This window comes from Lytechinus pictus, chromosome 1, assembly GCF_037042905.1.
Source record: "Lytechinus pictus isolate F3 Inbred chromosome 1, Lp3.0, whole genome shotgun sequence".
Taxonomy (NCBI): Eukaryota; Metazoa; Echinodermata; class Echinoidea; order Temnopleuroida; family Toxopneustidae; genus Lytechinus; species Lytechinus pictus.
In genome coordinates, this window is record NC_087245.1 from 180,510 (window position 1) to 203,274 (window position 22,765).

General features: G+C 38.2%; 1 protein-coding gene across 3 annotated transcripts; it reads left to right on the forward strand.

Moving 5' to 3' along the window:
- Positions 1–1,498: 1,498 nt before the first annotated feature.
- Positions 1,499–21,481, forward strand: LOC129263841 (putative nuclease HARBI1). Of its 3 annotated transcripts, none has more exons than XR_010293860.1 (6): positions 1,499–1,684; positions 7,911–8,025; positions 13,344–13,990; positions 14,942–15,131; positions 16,190–16,478; positions 16,702–17,026. XR_010293860.1 is itself a non-coding variant. In XM_064100685.1 (6 exons), the coding sequence occupies exons 3-5, from the start codon at positions 13,732–13,734 to the stop codon at positions 16,386–16,388; spliced, it is 648 nt and encodes a 215-aa protein (XP_063956755.1). In that variant the 5' UTR covers positions 1,499–1,684; positions 7,911–8,025; positions 13,344–13,731; the 3' UTR covers positions 16,389–16,393; positions 16,702–21,481. The 3 variants fall into 3 exon arrangements, 2 of the variants coding, with proteins under 2 accessions (XP_063956755.1, XP_063956805.1); XM_064100685.1 differs by having other exon boundaries at positions 16,190–16,393; positions 16,702–21,481; XM_064100735.1 differs by having other exon boundaries at positions 13,361–13,990; positions 16,190–16,393; positions 16,702–17,121.
- The last annotated feature ends 1,284 nt before the right edge of the window (positions 21,482–22,765 follow it).

Sequence of the window (22,765 nt, forward strand, 5' to 3'; positions counted from 1 at the left end):
GAAATATTGTATAATTCAAACAATAAAAAACAAAAGAAATAGTGAGTGAGTGACATCATCGACTCTCTCATTTGGAAGTAACTGGCTCGTTCATATAACTATTTTGTTAAAAATAAGCGAAACTTTAAAATGTCATAACTTTATTATTTTACATCCGATTTTGATGAAGTTTTCAGCATTATTCATGTTTGATTTTTCTCTTTGTATTCAAATCAGCTTTTTGTTGGGGTGGACTTGTCCTTTAATAAGTTCCATTTTAAACACTAATGTTATAGGCGGATTAATTTGGCGCATTGCACCGAAAGTGATAGGACCGATATGGGGGGAAGGGTTTTCTCGCCAAGTGGTGTTTGAGCCAAGATGTATAAAAAGGGCGTGTGCTAGGTCGGGCGGGGTAGTTCTTTTCGTTCACGATTTGTTTTGCTGCCGTAGGCCATGTCGGTTTAGTTTTACCCCATTGTCGGTTGTCCTACCCAGAGGTACGACGTTATTATATTACACCAGCTTATTGATTTGATGCTGATTCAAAATAAACACATATAACTTTACTTCATCTCTTCGTTCGAACTTGTCATTTCTCGACTCCGTCTTTCTTTGTGATTCTTGTTTGTTTTTCAACCAATGTTAACTTTAGAACCCGGGGGGGGGGGGGGGGCCACTTACATTGACGAGTGGATACCATGCGCGACCAAAAAAACACGTAAAAAGGATGTCTTTTTCAAGATAGGGCACGTTACGTACGTAACGTAATAAGGGTGTCAAAAACACTAAAATAATGAAAAAAGGGTATCTATTTTCGATAGGAAAGCTACGTGTTTAGGGTCCAATTTGCGAGGGTATAAAAAAATTCAGACTACAATGTTTTATAAAGGATGTACTTTTTGCCCCAAGAGTCATCACTATGTGTTTAGAGTACGATTTGCATGAGGTGTGGGGAGGTGGCCGGGCTGTACTAAACCCAATGATGTATAGGTAAAGGTCCGTGGCATATAATTTAAATATCGCTATACTTGTTTAGGGGTTCAATTCAGGGAATACTTGCCAAGAGTATCGTTTTGTTTCCAATACTTGTTAAGGGTAGGGTTTCACACGCCAATACTTGTTAACGGGTGCATTTTCAGAATATGGAAATTACGTGTTTAGGGTGCTTTTCGAGACCCCATGGTCGCGCATGGTATCCACTCGTCAATGGAAGTGGCCCCCTTGGGCTTTAGAATTGAACATTTTATCTGAGAATGGCCTGTTTACATCCCTCGCAATACAGTTTTATACATGTGCCCACCGTCTCAAGGCTCCGTGATGTAAATACAATGTCAAAAATATTAATAAAATATCACCATCGTGACGGAGTCCTCAAAGCTAGGGTAGACCATAGGGTGATCCCTTGACTGTGCAGAGCCATCAAGTGATTCGCAAAAAAGGAATGCAACATTTGAATAGACATGCCAAACCCATGCCTGTTTAGTCAGAATGTTATATTTTTTTTTTCTATTTTGTCAGGTTGTTTGCAGTTCCTACTGGTATGGTTAGTATTCCTGTTCATTTGGTCGATCCCTATTATCCTGATTGAGTATGGTACCGGTCGATACACCAAGAAGGGTCCTATATCTTCATTCAAAGAGCTTGCAGGGCCAAAGAGTGCATGGGCTGGGGGTTGGATTGCAATCATCAACTTAGGAATAGGGTAAGTATTCTCTTCTGTTGACTTAGGTAAGAGGAGTGTTACGGCACATTTTGGTAATTTACCAAAATGTGCCAATTGTGCACCTATGACTGTCAGGATTTTTTGTTACCAAAATGTGCAGTTAAAACGTGATGTGCATGCACATTTTGGACAATATGCATATTTTGATAACAAATTAAAAACCAGATTTCACGATTATAATGGAGTAAAGTCTGATGATTATGATATTGAGTTTAATAGAGACAAAGTCAGTGGTAGTATTGTCTGTGTGGGGGGGGGGGTGATTTGCCTCTTTGTCCAACGCCATTTTGTTCAATGATTATGTCGTCTAATGCCGTTTGGTCCATTATCATTCTGTTCAATAGTCATTTCGTCCGATAGCCAGTTGGTCTACGAGCCACTTCGCCCAAAATCCACTTCGTCTAAGAGCCATTTCGTCCAGTAGACACTTTGTCTGAGAGGCACTTCTCGCAAAACCACTTCGTCTATAAAATAGTAATTTCGTCCAATGGCAACTTCCTCGAAGAGCCATTTCATCTAAATGCAACTTCATTTAACAGACACTTCTTCCATGAGCCATTGCGTTCAATAGCTAGTTCGTCTAAATTCATTGCCAGTTGGTCCAATTCCCATTTGGTCAAATACCCACTTGGTCCAATACCCTCTTTGTCCCAATAGCCAGTTCATCTAAATTCATTGCCATTTGGTCCAATACCCATTTGGTCCATTCCCACTTGGGTCTAATAACTGGGGCAGGTGCAGATCCAGGGGGTGAATAGGCCCCCCCCCCCCGGTAAAAAAAAGAGTGGTAGGAAAAAACACAGCACAATATAGGATGAACGACAATTGTTTCGACGCAAATAGCAATTTATATATTATTAGCCTGATTTTGATTACCATCTCTGCAACGCATTCAGCTTATGCCCAGTTTTCTCAAATTTAATCACTTTTGGTGTTGTAATTGTATATCTAACATTGGGAAAGTCAGTAGTTTTCACAAAAGGGGTGAATGTGTGCATGTGTGGTGGCATGACAGGCAAGAGCCGGGGCGTTCACACCTGATATTACTACGCCATTGCGTAGACTTACATGACTGTATACGCATTAGACCAAATGGGCATTAGGCCAAGTGGGCATTGGACCAATGTCAGATCACGTGGATATTGGACCAACTGTCAATTGGACCAAGTGGGTGTTGGACTAACAAATTGCTATAGATAGTCAAAGAATTGCTCCATCATCTGCGACGTATAACCTGACCTTCAAAATGCCATCTTCATGCCCTAAATTCAAATCCGAAATAGCCTTCCTTCAAAAACGTCATATTTATTGAAATGTAAAGTAAAAAAATCGTAAAATAGCCATAACTTTCTTGTTTTTATTCATTTTGAGCTCATATTCTCAGGAATTGAAACTGGTACCATATCATACATACGGTATAGTTTATACGCATCATTGATTTTCCGTTATTGAAATAGCGCCCTCTAAAGTTTCAAAAACACTTACCTTTGAATGCTCCTCATTGCGTCATGCATGGCCAAACCCGTACCCTTTTTTAGATTTAGGGTGTTCAAGATATGCCCTTTCATGCCATTTAGAAAAATATATACCTTACAACTGACGAAATATCTGAAAAATGCTCCCGAAAATCAGCAAAATACGCAAAAATGCACTATAATGCCAGCACAACTTCAACTAGCTCTTATTTCCTTATTATTGAAGCTTATCCTTTCTAACTTGGCAGATATGAGTATTGATATATACTTTAACCGTTCGTTAACCTTTTGTGACAGAAACTGACAAAATCTGACGTCAGTTTAAGATTATTTTGCAAAACTGTCATTTTTAATGTCTTTCTTTATATGGCATTTACTTCCGGTCTATTGCTTGCGCACAATTAAAAGGGGTATCAATGTCACCGCATGGGAATGCTCTTTCCAGTGATACCAAATACGACATAGGTTACAACAGAAAATTTCAAGATAAGCCAATCTGAACACATGGTATACTACTACTCACAACGCACACATTATCAACAACAGAATTGTACACAATGTCAATGGCATAACGTATTATGCGTGCACATCGTTCTGCTATGTACTTTACACTGAGTTACGTTAATGACTGTCAGGGAAATTTGTATGCTTATTCATAACACTCTCTCTGTGTCTTTCTCTCCCTTCTCTCTCTTTGTTGAGCGGCCATATGGTCTAAAAATGGACGAAATCTGTTTGACTCGAGAATGTAACTTCCTATGGAGGGCAAAATGTACCAAAATCCACTTTGATGAACATGTAATTTTTGTTAGTCCTCCCCTGCCTCCGCTTCTCATCCAAATTCATGATTTGGTAGACATGTTGTCTATGATGCATTATTGTGTACCTCTTATTTCATTTTCAAAAATCATTCATGCATGACAGTGCATGCGCCATTTTGAGTGAATGACATCATCTCTCTCTCATTTGGATGTAACTGGCTCGTTCATATAACTATTTTGTTAAAAATAAACGAAACTTTGAAATGTCATAACTTTCTTATGCATTGTGCTTGTCTGATTTTTCCCTATTGATTCCAATCAACATTTTTCTGAGGTGGACTTGACCTTTCAATCAGACGCGTCAATGCATGCACATCGTTCTGAAACGATTGCAGTTCTAGTTTAAATTTGATATTGCTGATTGACAAAAGTGTATGAATATGATTCAAAATCTAACACTGATTCTAGAAATGGTAACTACTGAACTTCCTTTGCCCAAATTGGGAAGATATATCAATGATTTGGAACTATTTTTTGACTGGCGGATGAATTGGGGCTATTTTACTGTTTCAGTTGATGAATTTGATCCCATCATAGTTATCTTCATAAATGGTGATTTATTTTTAAAATGAGCTGGCTACTATACCCTTCTCTGGTCAGATATGGAATGTCAGATATATATCCTATCCAAAGGTAGTAAATATTCGACCCTCTAATTTCACATTTATTTTTTATGAATTTTTCTTAAGTGCCATTTTAACACACAAGTCTATGGGGAATGTTTTACGCGCGTGAGACCTTCATGCATGCGGTCCAAACGGATCTTGGGAGTTCTACACACAGTAATTGCGGCTGCCTGGGCCCTGCACCTGTGTGTCGGGTAAGGGTACCATACCATTTCTACTAGTTACCAAGCTGAGCTAGATTATGTTAGAACATTGATTCTTTGAAAGTCTGTCTTTGAGAGTATTTAAACATGTACCGATTCTTTGAATGTGTATAGCGGGGTGGAAAATAGAGATTTGGTTGTTTTGGTAAAAAGTTTGTTTGCCTTCTTGTACTGTTTACATTCCATAATGTGTTAATTTTAGTTGCCGGTTTTCTGGGTCAGGCCGGCTGTGTTTGGAATGTGGTAGTGAAGGAATTCAAACTGAATGGTTGCTAGGCATTCGGGCTGTGTGGGATTTAGAATTAGTATACAGTCAGTCCTCAAGCCCCTGTGTTAATGAGCAAATGAGCAAGATTTATCCAAGTCCTCTCGTGGCTGAATTCATGTCCCTGCAAAATCTCGTGAATTGTGAGACTTTCTTTCTCAAAGAATTTAACCACTTTCTCCTTGAGTAATATTGATTATTTTTGTACCATGGGCAAGAGTAAATGTTACCCTTTTATATTGGTCATTTCTTTTGAATGAAATATTTTGATAAATAAGTGAATTTTTTACCTGAAAAGATGCATCAAACAGAATTTTCTTCCTCTGTTTTCACTTGCAAATTGTGCAACATTTTGTGTTTTAGGCACCAACATTATTTATATCATCAGAAAGCTCAAACTCTATACTTTCTTACAATGTCACTCTTGATATGTGGCATCTTTTAGATGGGTCAGCAGCCAGTTATTTCCATCAAGATGCAAGACGAGATTTCTGAAATTTCTGAGTAACATAAAATCCAGAGTTCTGATTGGCTGAATACTGTTTTCAAAACAAACAGGCGCGGGTAATTTGAAGAGATTACCACATGGTGAGTGTGACCTTGCAGAGGCCCAGTGTGGGGAACATTGGAATTTGCGTGGGTGTGTGGTCTATGACCAATCAGAGCGCAGTATTCTTGTTTTTGAGCTGCAAAATGTACTTTGCCTATGAAAAGCTGGCTGCTGACCCATCTAAAATACATCTTCTTATAAAAATTATATCATATTAAAGCTTAGATCTTCAGCTTTATCATGATTTAAAAATCATTTGTGCCTAAACACAAATTAAGTGTGAAAACAACAACTTTTGTTGCATGAAAAAAAAATATTTTGTTTCATGTTTTAGATCAAAAGTTTTTCCTATATTACAAAATTCTTTTAAAAATCCAAACACATGACCTGAAAGAATGATTCTTCTTCTTTACAAAGATACCAAAAACATGAAATTTTGTCAATATTTAGAGCAGCAATGGCCGAATAAAAAGAGGTGTTTTGGTTCGCACCAAGCTCATTAACTATGCAAAAACTCTCTTGTCATGAATATCACTTGGATAAAGGAAGCTACTTTTTCAGGGCTTGCGGACTGACTGTATATCTCGGGACTCAATGGATTTGGAAGAGTACAATTGAATACTGAATTAGAATTTATGGACAGTCCAGCTGAACTTAAATATTTTTCTATTCTGCTTCTGATTTCCTGTTTTCCGGCTCGCTTGCATTCTTCAGCAACTAGAGAGAGAGAGTGAACAAGTGCAAGAGATAACTGAGCTGTAAGATAAGAGAGTCGTAGAACGAGAGAATTGAGTAAGAGTCTTGAGAGAGCTGTAGTGGGAGTGGTTAGAGTGTGAGAGTCGCAGAGAGAGGAAAGTTGATAGAGAGATCAGTTAGGGGAGTGGTGAAGAGAGAGTTACGTAAGAGAGAAGATAATGGAAAGCTGAAGAACTTGGATTTGGAATCAGAATACGCACATTAATTAATTCCATTTTATACCCTAATATTACAGGTGGATTAATTTGGCGCATTGCAACAAAGGTGATAGGACTGATTTGGGGAAGGGATTCTCGCCATGTGGTGTTTGAGCCAAGAAGGATATAAAGGGCGTGTGCTCAGTCGGGCGGTGTAGTTCTTTTCGATCACAATTTGTTTCGCTGCTGTAGGCCATGTCGGTTTAGTTATACTCCATTGTCGGTCGTCTAGTCCAGAGATGCAACATTATTATACTATATCAGCTTATTGATTTGACAGTGATTTGACAAAAACATTTTACTTTACTTCATCTCTTCATTTGAACTTGTCATTTCTTGACTCCGATTTTCTTTGTACGTGGGCAGCGCAAGACGGTGAGTGGCCACCGGCCATCTTGCAAAGCTCTGCCGCTGCATGTGTTATTGTGCTTCAGCTTGAAATGGCACTGACGGTTTCATAAAAGGGCAAAGCATTGGACCACTGTCGGTGATGGGGGAAAACGTGAGGGCAGCATAACAACTAGTCCCGGGGGGGGGGGGGGGGGGAGTCAAATGTATTGCTGTACACATGCGTGGCCAAATTATTTCCAAACACTCCCTAAACAAGTTTTTAGCGGGCTTTATATACACATTTTTGCCCCTAAACAAGTTGTCGTCAGAATATGACCCTGGGGAAAACCTTGGGTAAAAAAACATACCCTAAACACGTTTGGCTTGTCTTTAAAAAAAAAGCTTTGGGAAAAAAAACATACCCTAAATACGTTTGACCCTGCGATTGACCATTGACCAATCTTTTAAAACTACCCCTTTTTTTAATCTGTGTTTTTGATACCTTTTAACGAGTGAACGTGCGGCCCGCCTTCAAAACTGAAAAAACACCCCTTTAAACGCATTTTTTGGTCACCCGTGTGTACAGCAATATATTTGACTGGCCCCCCCCCCCCCGGGCAACTAGTGAGGGCAACCGCCTGTCGATGCCTTCAGATAATGTGAAGGTTAGCTGGGAGTTGGACTTCAGTTTATCTACTTGAGTAAAGGATACAGTTTTCGCATGTTTTCTCTACAGTAAACTGACAACTGAAGTACGTGGGGGGATTTGCAGGGCCAACTAGTTCCAGTTAAAAGGGGAAACAATGAGACATTTATGCAGAATGACCTATGTAGGAAACTTCCAAGAAATTTGATTTGATTATTAAAAAATAAATATGTACCTTCACATAGAGAATGAAAGTATGATGGTTGTTTAAGATCTGCATACATGTGTTCATGCCATTGATCTATTCTATTGATAATCTCTTTTCTCCTACTGCAGTGGTTACTACTGTGTAATACTTGGCTGGTGCATTTATTATCTCTTCTTTTATGTGAGTCATGATCTACCTGGAAACTATAATGAAAGTTACTCAACTTTTTACAGCTTTACAAATGTAAGTACACACCTTAACTCTAAAAGGACTGGGCTATTTGAGATAATGAGGACTGGGGGGTGGTGGCCATGATGCCCCCTTCTGATCTTGGCCGCCATTCGCACAATCGCACAGAAATTTGGCATGCACATTCTTTACCACATAAACTACAAGCTAGTACATGTATATAAAAAATTCTGAAAATAATTATTTTTATTTAATATGAATAAAATATGCAAATTTATTCATGAAAAACATTATTTGCATATTTAACATACAATTTCACTTCAGATTTTCTTGCAGATGCCATCTTTGTAATCTAATTTAAAGGTTTCCACAACGAAAAATTGCGAAAGCCAATATTTTTCTTACATGTATGTATTTCTTTGTTTTTTCATCTTTTGTTTTTCGTTGTTTTTTTCAATGAAAATTATTACAGACCATTCATACCTTGGTCACATTTGCTCTTCGGCGGGCGTACGGCGGCCGTAGATACCTGAATTCGAGATATTTCTGTGGCGGCCGCAGTAAATCTGCGGTGGCCACAGGGTCGACGTACAGCGGATTCCTAATTTTTACAGGCCGTAGAATTTTAACGCGGAGTTATAACATTTTTTCTTTTCTACGCTCGCCGTAGAAATTGGACTAGCCGTAGCCATGGCGTAGAACGGTCTGCGGCGGCCGTACGTCGAGTGTACGGTGGTCATGCGGCTGCCTTTGTGTTCTTCCCTCCTGTCCCCTTCTCCTTTTGTGTTATCTGCTTGGGAGGCACCAGGCGCGTATCTAGGATTTTGCACCTCGGGGGCCTGACCTTTAATTTTATCCCCTGTGTACTTTTCGAAAAAAAAATGGTGCCCCCTCCCTGTCAGGCAAACAGGTGCCTCAAATGCACGTTGAATTATCTTATTTCATAATCACATGAAAAAGGGCAACTGCAGACCACTTTTTTAATGATGTGTTGATAAAAAATCAAAATATCCATGAATATGATGTAATACCACTTTTTTAAAAGAACAAATGTGACCAGGAAGCATAGATATTTAAGCACTTTCATCAGAGTAAGCCCTACTAGAATTATATGGATGGGAGCTTTTATTTCTTACCAAGGGTGGATTTAGCTTTCGCCAATAGGGAGGAGGGGGTATTTTCAATGCCATCCATATTTTCCCGATCGGGCGTGGGGGCGTCATGGTATAGTGGTTAAGACTCGTCTTTCAATCAGAGTGACATAGATTCAAATCCAAGCCATTGCGTGTTTTCCTTCAGCAAGAAATTTACTCACATTGTGCTGCACTCGACCCAGGTCAGGTGAATGCGTACCCGGTAGGAAGAAATTCCTCGAATGCTCGAGCGTTCGATCAAGGTATAGCCGTTCTAAAGCCGGGGTCATAAAAACATCATGTTAAGGACGTTCCACAATTAAAGTGAAGTCCATGTCATTTTCACCAAATTTTGCAGAGTTACTTTGGTATCTATGCAGTATGAAAATGCCAAAAATAATATAGGTTCATGTGCTTATTTTTTTTCTACGGGTCTTCAAAGTCGCCGTATTTGAATGACATGCAATCTTGCGCAATCAAGAGAATCATGCCTCTCTTAGACCTCACGAATTCACCAAATGAGTTTAAATCATCTTTACTCAGTGGATACCGCATCAAACTTCATCAAATTTTCAAGATATAAAACGAAGTGTATACCAAAGTAAGAGAAAGTCTTTTAATTGGTAAAACTATATCTATTTGGAGTCAGCAGCGCCCTCATTTGGCAAGAATGGTGCAAAAACTCGGAAAAAACAAATCTTCAAAGACGTGAATCTACTCAAAAATAAAAAAAGTATTTTGTAAGCTGCACTTTTTTCAAAATCCATGTAATTTTCATCAAATTCGGTTAAATTGTAGAGGAATGCATATCGAAGGTGTAGGGACGTTGAAAATATGGGGTCCATGTGCTCGTTTTTTAACTATGAGTGTCCAAAGTGATGCGAGTTGGCATGAAAATCGCCGATAATGCGTCCAAAACGTGCATAATACCGTCTAAAATGCGAATGGTACCGTAGTTTCACTCCCAAACATTCAAAATCCATGTCATTTTCATCATACTCTCCATATTTGTAGAAAAATATATTCTAAAGACATTAAAATATTAAAAATATGGGGTCCATGTGCCCGTTTTTTAACTCTCAGTGTCCAAAATGATGCGAGTTGGCATGAAAATCGCCGAAAATGCGCCCAAAACGTGCAAAAGTCTAATAATACCATCTATAATCCGAATGGTTCTGTAGTTTTGCTCCCAAACACTCAAAATCCATGTCATTTTCATCATACTCTCTAGATTTGTAAAGGAATATATTCTGAAGAAGTCAAGATATTCAAACTATGGGGTCCATGTGATCGTTATCAAACTATCAGTGTCTAACATGTCTAAAGTATTGCGAGTTGGCTTGAAATGCGCCGAAACAAGTAAAAGTCTGATAATACCGTCCAAAATGTATAAAATACAAATGGTTCCGTAGTTCTGCTCCCGAACATTCAAAATCCATGTCATTTTCATCATACTCTTTAGATTTGTAGAGGAATATATTTTGAAGACATTAAAATATTAAAAATATGGGGTCCATGTGCTCGTTATCAAACTATCAGTGTCTAAAATGTTGCGAATTGGCTTGAAACAGTCTATAATGCGCCTTAAACGGGCAAAAGTCTAATACCATCCAAAATGTCTAAAATACGAATGTTCCTTAGTCCTGCTCCCAAACATTCAAAATCCATGTCATTTTCATCATACTCTCTAGATTTGTAGAGGAATATATTTTGGAGAAGTCAAGACATTTAAACTATGGGGTCCATGTGCTCGTTTTCAAATTATCAGTGTCAAAAGTATAGCGAGTTGCTTGAAACAGCCCAATATGCGCCGAAAACAAGCAAAAGTCTGTTAATACCGTCTAAAATGCGAATGGTTCCGTAGTCTTGCTCCCAAACATTGAAAATCCATGTCATTTTCATCATACTTTGCACATAGATACTTTATTATTTTCTCTTTCTCTTCTTCTCTTCTCTCCTTATTCCCTTCCTTTTTCTTTCTCTCTTTCTTTTCTCCCTTTTCCCTTTCTCCTCCTTCCCCCTCCTTTTTTTATCTCCCTTTTCTTTCCCTTTCTTCCCTCCCGCTTTTTGGCCCCCCCTTTTCGCCTACCCGGGGGCCCGGGCCCCGAAAGCCCCCCTCCCGCCCAGAATACGCACGTGGGCATGGTATGTACACTTTGGAAACTTTCTGAAATGAAATGTCAAATGTAAAATATCATGATGAGTGTGACAAGCAATTCATTGTATACTCACTGCATGTATAGTCCCCCTGCGGCCGCCGTGAGTGCGCCTTGCGGCCACCTCGCGTCTGCCGTAGTATTTGTCAAAAACCTACGGCCAGCGCAGGGTCGCCCTACGGGGACTGTACGTCATGATTTCAAGGACATACGTCAGCCGCAGATTTTCTGTCTCCATAAATTAAAAAATACACCATGCGGCGACCCTAGAGTCTACGGCGGCCGTAGCAAATGTGACTGAGGTATTAGCAACTAAATTAAACCCTAAATAAATTAAGCAGACCAATTAGAACGAAAAATAATCACCCTTTTATGAATTTCATCTCCCATAGACTTTGTACACAAAGTATACCGTAAAAATGAGCCATATTCAGCATGACATTGTCTCTTAAAAAGTCACGTGACGTCGCGATGCTATACCCGTATGTCGCATATTTGGTCTCTCAAGAGTTGCGCGAGACTTCAAAGAAAAAAATCCTACAATTTTGTGGTGCTATCTTTTTGCTTTTTGGAAATATCGCATGAAACGTTGAGGGGGACCATGATGGCCCCCCCATTCTGTTTTAGGGTTAATCGTTAAACAGAGGGAGGGGTTGAATCAATCACCCCCCCCCCCTTGACCGTTCCTCTGCGCGAAATTTTTAGACTGTACCGCCTGCTAAGTTTTTACTTTGAAGTCTTGCGCATCTTTTGGGACCAAATTTACGATGCCCGGGTATGCGGTTAAAAATCACTCAACATTATGTAACTAAGGCCGTGTTTATGCTTCCACTTTTCAGGCCAGAATCAGCAATTTCATACGTGATTTCATACGGTTGCGTCCATGCTTCCTTTCATTTAAACGACGTTTCAGAACGCCGATCGTAAGTTTACAATAAGGTGCATTTCTAAACGTCGTTTGACCAGAATCAGGCTTTCTGGGAAGTATAAACAGGACCGCAATCGTAAACGTGTTTAAATGACGTCATTTGGTACATGCTTCCGGTGAGATGAAAATCCGCGGGCAAATGATTTACTCATGAATTAGCATAATTTATCCATATAAATAAAAGTCTGATGATTTAGGAAAAAATAACCATACAGTCTATTAGATTACATCCCACACTATTATCATGCCAATTTTCACGGCGTTTGCATGGCCGTGATCTCAAGGGGGGTTGATTCACCCCCCCCCCCCTCATCAGCTAACACCAAAACCAAAAAATAACCTGGGGCGGTATTCTGAACGCTGTCTTTTCTCAATATTTTGTATCTCAGAGATATGACAGAGTCGGTATTCTGGTGGATGTCATAACTTTTGTCACAAATATTGTCATAAAGTTTGTCTCATCTCTTTAGCGCGCCAAAAATATCGCGCTTCATTAACGCGCTTGATTCAAGCGCATTTTTATGCATATTTGGAAAAAAAATTGTCATAAATCGGTATTCTGGTGGATGTCGTAAGTTTTGTCATTTCAAAAGTAATAGAGATACGGCGATCGCGCCTTCTCTTCAATCGCACCCACTCTCTGGAATAGACTTCCTACCCAAATCCGTGATGCTCCTTCTGTGAATGCTTTCAAGAGCAGACTAAAGACATTTCTGTTTAATTCTTCCTTAATTTCTTAATATCTTTATTATGTGGTACTTAAGTTATTTAAATGTCATTATTATTATGACTATATTATGATGCATACATTTAAGCAATTTTTGTGTATTCAATGATAGGGCGTAACATTTTCACCTTAGCCCTACTTAAATGAATAGATTGAATTTGAACTGATGTAATAATAATACCAGAACATGCTATCAGTAATGTATATAATTATGTTGAACTCAGATTTTTGTAAAGTATTATATACATGTATATTAATTTGTTATTGTAAAGCGCATTGAAATGTTGATGTAATGCGCTATATAAATGTAACTTTTATTATTTATTATACCGTATTTATGACAATTATTTGTGACAGGTTCGAGCAGTCATAAATTTTGTCATTTCTTTGGCTTTGCGTATTAAACTTGTATGCCGATATCATGGCAGCTATATTTCTAACACAGAATGAACTTGCCAGAAGACAACAAGATAGACAACGGTTATCCATGTATGATATTCCAGAGGACACATTTCGGAGGAATTATCGTCTGGGATTCAATGATTTCAGATTTCTTTGCGATCTCGTAAGAAATGACAACGTCTTTCAAAGGTCTCGAGAAAACACACTCACCGTCGAGCTACAAATGGCAACCACACTTCGGTTTTTGGCAAGCGGCAGCTTTCAGAATGTAGCTGGCGATGTAGCTGGGATATGTCAGAGCTCACAGAGCCGCTCGATTGCCGCTGTCACTGATTCCATATCTGCAAGAGCGGGTGACTTCATCAATTTTGGAGGCATGGGTCATCTGCCTCCAAAAAGGCATCATTTGCCGTGATGGCCCAGATGCGGAACACTCTAGGTTGCATAGACTGCACGCATATCGCCATCCGAGCGCCCAAAGAGAACGAGCATCTGTACGTTAATCGAAAGGATCGACATTCGATCAACATGCAAGCTATCGTTGACCAACAGATGCATTTGACGAACATCGTCATCCGATGGCCGGGCTCAACACATGATGCGTTCATTTGGGACAACAGTCAAGTGTACAACGATTTTCGAGAAGGTCAAATCGCTCCTGGTTGGTTGTTGGGTAAGGCAAGGTTCTCATTGTTATTTTCAAAAATAATTTTCAATAACATGCCTTGTTTTAAAAGACCAAGGCATTCGGGAATATTATTGCGACAATATGTACTATCTGAATCTTTTTTCGAGATTTAATCATTCTATTAGATAAAAAAATATGTATTTACACAATTATAAAATACATGCAGGACTCAAAGACCAAACACATTGATTTATTTGTAAAATAGTATTGCTCCATTCAATTCGATATTTGTTCATTTGTATTATTTTTCAAGAACAAAAAAAATCACTTCACTTTTAAAGGAGAATGAAACCCTTGAAACCAGCTGAATCCATATCAAAGAGAAAAATCAAAGAAACATATTGTTGAAAGTTTGAGGAAGATTGAATGAATAATAAGAAAGTTATGAGCATTTGAATATTGAGATCACTAATGCCATGTAGTTCCTCCCATTGGCAATGCGACCAAGATCTGTGATGTCACACACGTACAACTCCCTCATTACTTTAGTACTTATTTCACTTATATTCTCACTTTTATAGAGTCTATCACAAGGTGAGGTGTTCTCTTTATGAGAGGACAAGTACAGAGGTTTCACAACATTATATCATTGATGAATCGTTTGTCATATGATTAGAATGAGCAAAAAGAGATGTTTTGGGGTATATTTTCAGCGTCCAAAAGGGGAGAGTTGTTCATCTGTGACATCATAGATCTTGGTCGCATTGCCAATGGGAGGATCTCCATAGCAGTAGTGATGACGACATTCAAATGCTCATAACTCTTCTATTGCTAGTCCTATTTTACTCAAAATTTTGTTGATCTTATTCTCTGATTTTTCTGCTTTCACAAAAGCTAACTTGCTCCAAGAGTTTCATTCTCCTTTAATATCGAATAACACCCTTGACATTGGCACCATCCTGATCAACCGTATTGATCATTGTTGCTTTCTTCTAGGTGACAGCGGATATCCCCTTCAACCTTGGCTGCTCACTCCAATCCCAAGGCCAGCGAACCCTGCAGAAGTGCGGTTCAATAGAAGTTTGACGAAGACACGAGTGTGTGTAGAGAGGGCCTTTGGTCTACTCAAGTCACGATTCCGTTGCCTAGATGATTCCGGAGGTATATTGTGCTACCCCATCGAAAGGTAATAGATGAATATATTTTTTCTTTTGTTTTTGAAAGTCGTGTATTAGTTCATCGATTTCCCAATTTCTTGACTATAATGCAATGGAAATATAGGACAAACTCTAAATCTTCGTCACATTGTGTTTTCCAATGTGCCTCAATTATAACGCAATATATTTGCCATTATATGTAATCTATGCACACAAAGCATTAAAAATCATCCATTGCTATCATCTTTTTAAAAAATATCTTAACATTATTTTATCACTGCAAAGAATAGTTAATGATAAAATTTTCTTGGAAATGAATTAAGATATCTGCTAATATTTCCATATTAATCTCGATATTATAAATGTTTAATTTGATTTTTGATATTTTTTCGATAAGCCTATTAATCGTTCATATTGACTGATTCTTCTTCTATCCTAACATCATTTGTGTTCTTGCATTCTCTGCGGTCTTCTTTGACCTTGCTATTTTAACTTTAAAACCTCGATTCTCTAACTTTTCACCCTGTGCTCGTACACTCTAAAAAAATATTGGGTAAAAATGCTCCATGAGGGTAATTATGTGTCCAACCAACATTGGGCATTTCGTTTGGGCATTTTTATTTATCCAGTGTGATGAACATTGTGCCCATTCTAAAGTAACTGCTGCAAATTTTTAAACCGTACTGGACAATATGCTCCCCGCATTTGGTAAAATACATGTACTGCCCTAAATTGGTTGGACACATAATTACCCTCCTGCTGGTTATAATTTTACCCAATATTTTTTACGGTGTAATCTCACACTATTTGCCCACTTCTCTACTCCTTCTATCTTTCTCACCTTCGGAATTCTCTCAATATTCATTTCACTTTTATCTTTCTTTCCTTTGTGTCTTTCTCCTCACTATCAAATTTCCGTTGCCATCTTTCTTTCCTTAATTTCTTTAATCACTATTTAGTTCTCTTTTCCACTTTCTTTTCTTTAAGTACCTCCCTCCTCATTATTTCTCTTTGTTTTCTTTCTTTCCTTCGCACTTCGTAAGTAAGTACTTTCTTAATTAACTTCTCTCTCTCTCTCTATTGACAGAACATGCAAAATTATTATGACCTGCTGTGTTCTCCACAATGTATGCATCGAGAGACGGATTCCCCTACCCGGAATGGAAGAAGAGTTGAATGAAGAGAACATCGCTGATGAACACTTCAAACCTCAACATGTGAACAACCATCATCGTGGAGGACTTGAAGCTCGGAATAGACTAGTTACAACTTGGTTCGCCCAGTGAACATTGTATGTAGGCCTGTGCACGCAAAAGAAATGACATCATCTGAATCCAATATGTATGACAGGAAACAATCTTTCACCTGAGGTTTGGGTGAGGCCCATCTCCGTCATTGCTAATGATAAGAAAGAGAATAACAAGAATAGATGAGATAATTAATTAAATTAAATTAAAATGTGCGATTTTGTGGTATTACTTTCGATGAGATTGTGATGGCATGAAACTATGATAATATGTTATTTTACGTCAAAATTGTATATCAAATTGTAATGATCATAGTTTCATGTATTTCGAAACATTTCTTTGTACAATTCAGATCCTCTTACCGGTATCGTTGCTCCTCAAGGATGAACCTACGCTGCTCTAGTGCCAAACGATCCTTTTCGACCTGCAGTCTCTCCTGCTCAATCTGAAGGTGTTCTCGCTCGATACTCAACCATTGCTCCCAAGTGGACTCGAAGTCATGGATGTCTCTTCCCTTTGCACTGTTCGTGCGTCTTCTCTTTGGAGTGTCACCTTCTTCAGGGGAATGCTTTTCATCAGGAGACAATGTCGATTGGCTTAGTCCTGGTTCTGAATTTAATGTACACTCGGCAAAAAAAGTTCTTGGACACTTAGAAAACTAAAAAATTTCATATAGATATTTGATTAAAGGCAAATTATTGTATGTCAACATGACCAGACAATATTCCTCTTCTAGTATGACATGACATATTCATGTTAACAGTCATGCATGGGCGGTTAAATGCTTTAAACAATAGAAATGTCAGTAAAAGAAAATTGCAAGAAATGGACCATTCAAAAGCTAAGGTTCATGGCCATCCTGTAGGCATACATTCAACAATTTCAACAGGGGGTTGTTCCCATCGAGCGAACATTGTCCAAATATTTCTGGATGACCACAATGTTCAGCGCTTGGATCCATGGCCCGCTTGTTCACCAGACATGAACCCGATTGAACACTTGTGGGATCAGCTAGGAAAATCGGTCAATCAAAGAATTCAACCAGGAGACACTCTTTTAGATGTCCGGCGTTATCTCCTGGAAGAATGGGACAAAATCACCCCAGAGCAAATTCGCCGACTTGTGACAAGCATGCGACGTCGATGTGCTGCACTCATTCAGAGCCAGGGTGGATAAACGAAATATTAAATTTTATTCTTCTTATGCCAAGATACTGAAATTTGACATTTTTTTCATCGACTAACTTTGACTTAAAATTCAAGTGGAATAGTGATGCACCCAAGGTGGATAACTTTCTCTTCTCTTTTAGAGTGGTATTTGACTTTAAGTTTGCTTTTATCATTTAATGGATATTTATGCCACATAAACTTTCACAACTGAAAGAATGACTGATCGTTTTATTGCAATTTTCTTTTACTGACATTGCTATTGTTTAATGCCTGTAACCAGCCATGCACTGACTGATCCATTTCTTGCAATTTTCTTTTACTGACATTGCTATTGTTTAAAGTATTTAACCGCCCATGCATGACTGTTAACATGAAAATGTCATGTCATACTGGAAGAGAAATATTGTCTGGTCATGTTGACATACAATAATTTGCCTTTAATCAAATATCTATATGAAATATTTTAAGTTTTCTAAGTGTCCAAGAACTTTTTTGCTGAGTGTATATAGAGATATGATTAATTAAGATCATTAGAAGAATTATTGTTTGCCATTTAAAGAAATGGAAACAAAACTTTCTTTTCTAGTTATTTATGTTAAAGCAGAATTTATTCATCAAAGTGAAGGAAATACATACACTTGCAGCATTAAATGCTGCAAACGCCATACGCAACAGCTAGCTATAAGCTATGTATTGTTTTTTTTTCATGAACTTGTTTCATCATAAGAAGTGTGGAAGATATGCATAGAAAGGAAGAGTGATGGGGAGATGAAAACTGGAGAGGGCAGAGAGAGAGAAAAAAAGAAGAAGAAGAGGAGGGTTTTTGAGGGGGTTTAGATATGGATTTGGTCCGAACAAGACTTAAGAGAACGAGGTACAAATAATAATTGTTGTCTCAAGGGTATCCCAGCTGAATATGATTTGAATAGAAAGACCATTGAAAGACCAATGATGTACATGTAACTCTGCTAAAGTTATGGGAAGCTGAACATTTCAAATCATTGTTTACATTATACATGTTTCTTATATTTAAATGGTGAAAAAATATTTAAAAAGTATTTCGGTTATTAATCCCATAGTTATGAATGAAATGGACACCAAATGTCTCTCTATTTACTGTTCCAGTTTAGTGTCACATGCAATTGGCTTTCCCTATTTGACCCACAACTTTCCCGAATTTAGGCCCGAGCTTAAATTAAACCCGAGTTCAAAAAATGGTCCACAGACTAAAATAAAAATCAAAACAATGATGTCAATTTTATAAAAATTGCGGAAAGAATATCAAAAAGTTTCGTAAGAGGATAAAGAATTACATAATCTACAGTTAAAGGAAATTTCTGAACAGAGAGCAAAGTCAAAGTCATCTTCTAAAAGATTAAATTAAATAACGAATAAAAAACAATGACTCACCGCTTGCAACTTGAATTCGGTCAGATGCTAGCTTGGCCAATGTATGCAATGTATCAAGGGCATTTTGGACTGGATCCTGTGGTTTGGAGGAAGGCGTTTCCATCCCACCAACAAAGCCACTAATAGCATCATCACCTATGAAGGATTGGAGCAGGAGCAGGACCACCTCCGGTTCTATTTGAGTCTCTCTTTCTAGCCGCTGCCTTCTTCATTGCTTTGCTTTTTTCAATGGTGAACTTTCTCCTAACCTCTTCGGGAGTTCTTCCCCTTCCTGCAACCACAGACACCTCTGCCACCATCCCTCATGCATTGTTCTTCATTTGATTGGTTAAAGAAGATGATATCGGCTTTTGGATGAATCCTCTCTTGCGATTACTTCGCTGGTGAGAGTCTCCACCTCATCTGTCGAGTAATTATCGTGTCTCTTCTTCTCCATGGCATACAATTGTTTTTTGTTTTTTTTTAACTCAACGAATTTGTATGCACAATACCAATAAACTAGTGACACATGCCACTCCCACGTGGGTGTCTCTTGATCATTAATTATTTGCGCAACCGCACGCAGTGGCGTATTGAATAAAAAAGTGTTACGCAACATTTTCCTACAGCTTTGCTATTGGTTGAAGGGGCTTTCACAGGGAACTAACGGTTATTTTGATTGGCTGTCTGTGAAAATATGGGCGGGTACTTAGAAAGATATGACAGAGAAATGACAATGTTCAGAATACCGATTTGTGACAATCATAGCAGTGTCATATCTTGGGGAGAAATTACAAAAGTTATGACAGAGTTCCAGAATACCGCCCCCGGTCTATTATTTGGACCAGTGGGGGGAAGAATTAATTGTAAAATCAATTAGATAGTTTTCAGGTAAAGTTATCTTGTTTTTCTTGAGACACACAAAAAACTGCATTGAAAAACTTTAAACAAAAAAAACAAAATAAAAAACAGCTTAAACAATCCTGTTACGGACATATGTGATAAACTGTCCAATCTCATTTTCATTTGTCTTTCTTTTGCCATTTTGTGACTTGGGATTCTGACACCGATTGATGTGAGGGGCTCTATAGCCGCTCTGTGATTGGACCAATCTCTTAATTATTAACATGTGCTTAGGAAGATTATTGGAGCTAGAATGTGTAAAAATATTGTTCATATTGACTAAATGGAATTTGTGCAGTGCCCTTGTAAGTTTGATAAGTTTCTTTTGAAACTCAGCTTATATAGTTCGTGACAAGTGAAAAAAAGGAGACGAATTGAATACAATGATTACAGGGATTTTATGAGTACTTTGCTCCTACATATTTTGTATACTTCTTGTACCTCTTTGTGTGAATACCGGCCCTGTTTTCTTCTGTTGTTTTGGGGTGGTTTTTTTTTTTTTTTGGGGGGGGGGGGGGGGGTCATATACACAGGAAACATGTCAATCCTTCATGGAAGCAAATTCTGGAAATATGAAAGTGCATTGATGCTTGACATTTCAGGATGTTTAATGTTGTATACTGTTCAGTTTTCTAATCCTCTTTGTTTTTTGTGTGTAGTTTCTTTTTTGTTTTGGCTGTGCTTTTCTACAACCTATGAATTTTTGTCTCGCCCACCAGAGGTGAAGGCGAGACTTGGGGATCCTAATGTCGTCCATCCGTCCGTCGTCCGTCCATCACAAACCTTATGACACATAACTCCGCAACCGTAAGTCACTTTTCAACCAAACTTGGATGGTAGATGGACTTGGGGGACCTGCATGTAATGCTGCAGTCTGGGGTCACATGGTAAGGTCAAAGGTCATTTTCAGGTCAATGTTAAAGTTTACATGCAAGACTCTCTTATGACACCTAACTCTGCAATTGTAAGTCACTTTTCAAGCAAACATGGGTGGTAGATTGACTTGGGGGACCTGCATGTTTTGCTGCAGTCTGAGGTCACATGGTAAGGTCAAAGGTCATGTTCAGGTCAACGTTAAAGTTTACATGCAAGACTTTCTTATGACACCTAACTCCGCAACCGTAAGTCACTTTTCAACCAAACTTGGATGGCAGATGTACTTAGGGGACCTGCATGTTATGCTGCAGTCGGAGGTCACATGGTAGGGTCAAAGGTCATTTTCTGGTCAATGTTAAAGTTTTGGTGCAAGACTCTTATGACACATAACTCTGCAACCGTAAATCACTTTTCAGCCAAACTTGGATGGTACAGTGTAGATGTACTTGCGGGACCTGCATGTTATTGTTTTGTGAGGTCACATGGTATGGTCAAAGTTCATTTTGAAGTAAACATTAAACTTTACGTGCAAGACTCTTATGACAAGTGTTATTCCATCCCAGTCATTTCACAATGAAGTTTCGATACAATTCTGTTGCGTGCACTCGCAAACCACATGATATTTCTGGTTTGTTTACAGAGTACACTATAAATGATTAATAATACATTACATTATTATGAGAGCAGGAATTCTGAATTGTTGCTATATCATTTTTAAATTATAGATGGCCTATATACAATCAAAATACATATTACTTTACTTACATATTAAGAAGTGTCAACAGAAGATACACTTTACAGAAGAAAAAATTATAGAAAGAGAAAATGAATGGAAATGAAGGAGAGAGACAAGGCAAGGAGACAAATGCTAGTGGAAAGCATGTTCACACAACTGGGAAAGCAATATAATATTCATAGCCATTGGATGAATCAACTTGAGGTTATCTTCAAATTAAGTTTGCGTTGATGGGTTATATGATATTGATAATAATATATCAGATGATAAAGTGAGTAATACTAAATAATTTGAGAAAATGTCAAATGCATATTTTTTTTCAAACTGCACAGGGAATCTACAGTGCGTTTTAGAAAAAAGGTAATCCAAATCTAGAGGCTGGTATTCAAATCGTATAATTTTGTGGAATTATTGTGCATGGATGTGGAAGAGTAACTCATCAAGACATCAACTTTCCATTGATACCCTATTTGAGCCATTTGTGCCAAACATGACAAAATTAAGTGACGTTGAAGACAAAAAGTGCAGATATCACTTTTTCCAAGTTTTTGAAAACTTGATAAAAGAGCAGATGCATCAATACCTGAGCTTTCAAACATCTTCATTGGACCTTTTTCTTCCAAAGGAGTGTAAATGGGCGAATTTACTTGCAAATGATTAACGAGGAGATTTTACCACAGTTGGACCAACATTATGAGAGGCAGGTTCGAGGAGTGTACTTGCATCTTTGGTGGATTCCGGACTAGCACTCCTGCCCATCGTTCCAACATCTTTTTAGATAGACTCAAAGAACTCTTTGGAGTTTGGACATCAAGTTGTTGCCCTCGCGCCTGTGATTATTTCCTTTGGGGACACTTTAAAAAAAAGGTATTTGTAATTTCTCCTCAAGATCTCGGTGATTTGCAGGGCCGACTCGACATGAGGTGGATGCTTTTTGTGCAATAATCCGGCAATGGTAAGATGAGCTGTCCAAGATATCCTTAATCCCTCCATGTTCAAAGTGTGGGTGAATAAGACATTAACCTTTCAATCACCATTTCAGAGGAATGCCTAGACTCTTCATTCCAAAAATTACTTTTTTACATTTTATTCTACCAAGCGCACATTTTACCCACTTTACCTAAACTTGGATAAAGTGGTTCCTGCACCTGTTGTCTTCAGCACCAATTAATTTGGTCACGAGTGGTGCAGATGATACAAATACACTGTAGGGTATCAATTAAAAGCTGATGAGTTTTTCTTTCATATCCATGCAGAATAATTCCACAAAATTAAATATGATCCAAATATCGGCCCTCTAGATTTGGAATACCTGTATTGTCATGATAATGGCAAACATTGAC

Coding starts and splice junctions, on each gene's coding strand:
- LOC129263841 (XM_064100685.1), top strand. CDS start 13,732: ATGGCCCAGATGCGGAACACTCTAGGTTGCATAGACTGCACGCATATC. Junction 13,991..14,941: donor CGCTCCTGGTTGGTTGTTGG/GTAAGGCAAGGT, acceptor GCTTTCTTCTAG/GTGACAGCGGATATCCCCTT. Junction 15,132..16,189: donor TTGTGCTACCCCATCGAAAG/GTAATAGATGAA, acceptor CTCTATTGACAG/AACATGCAAAATTATTATGA.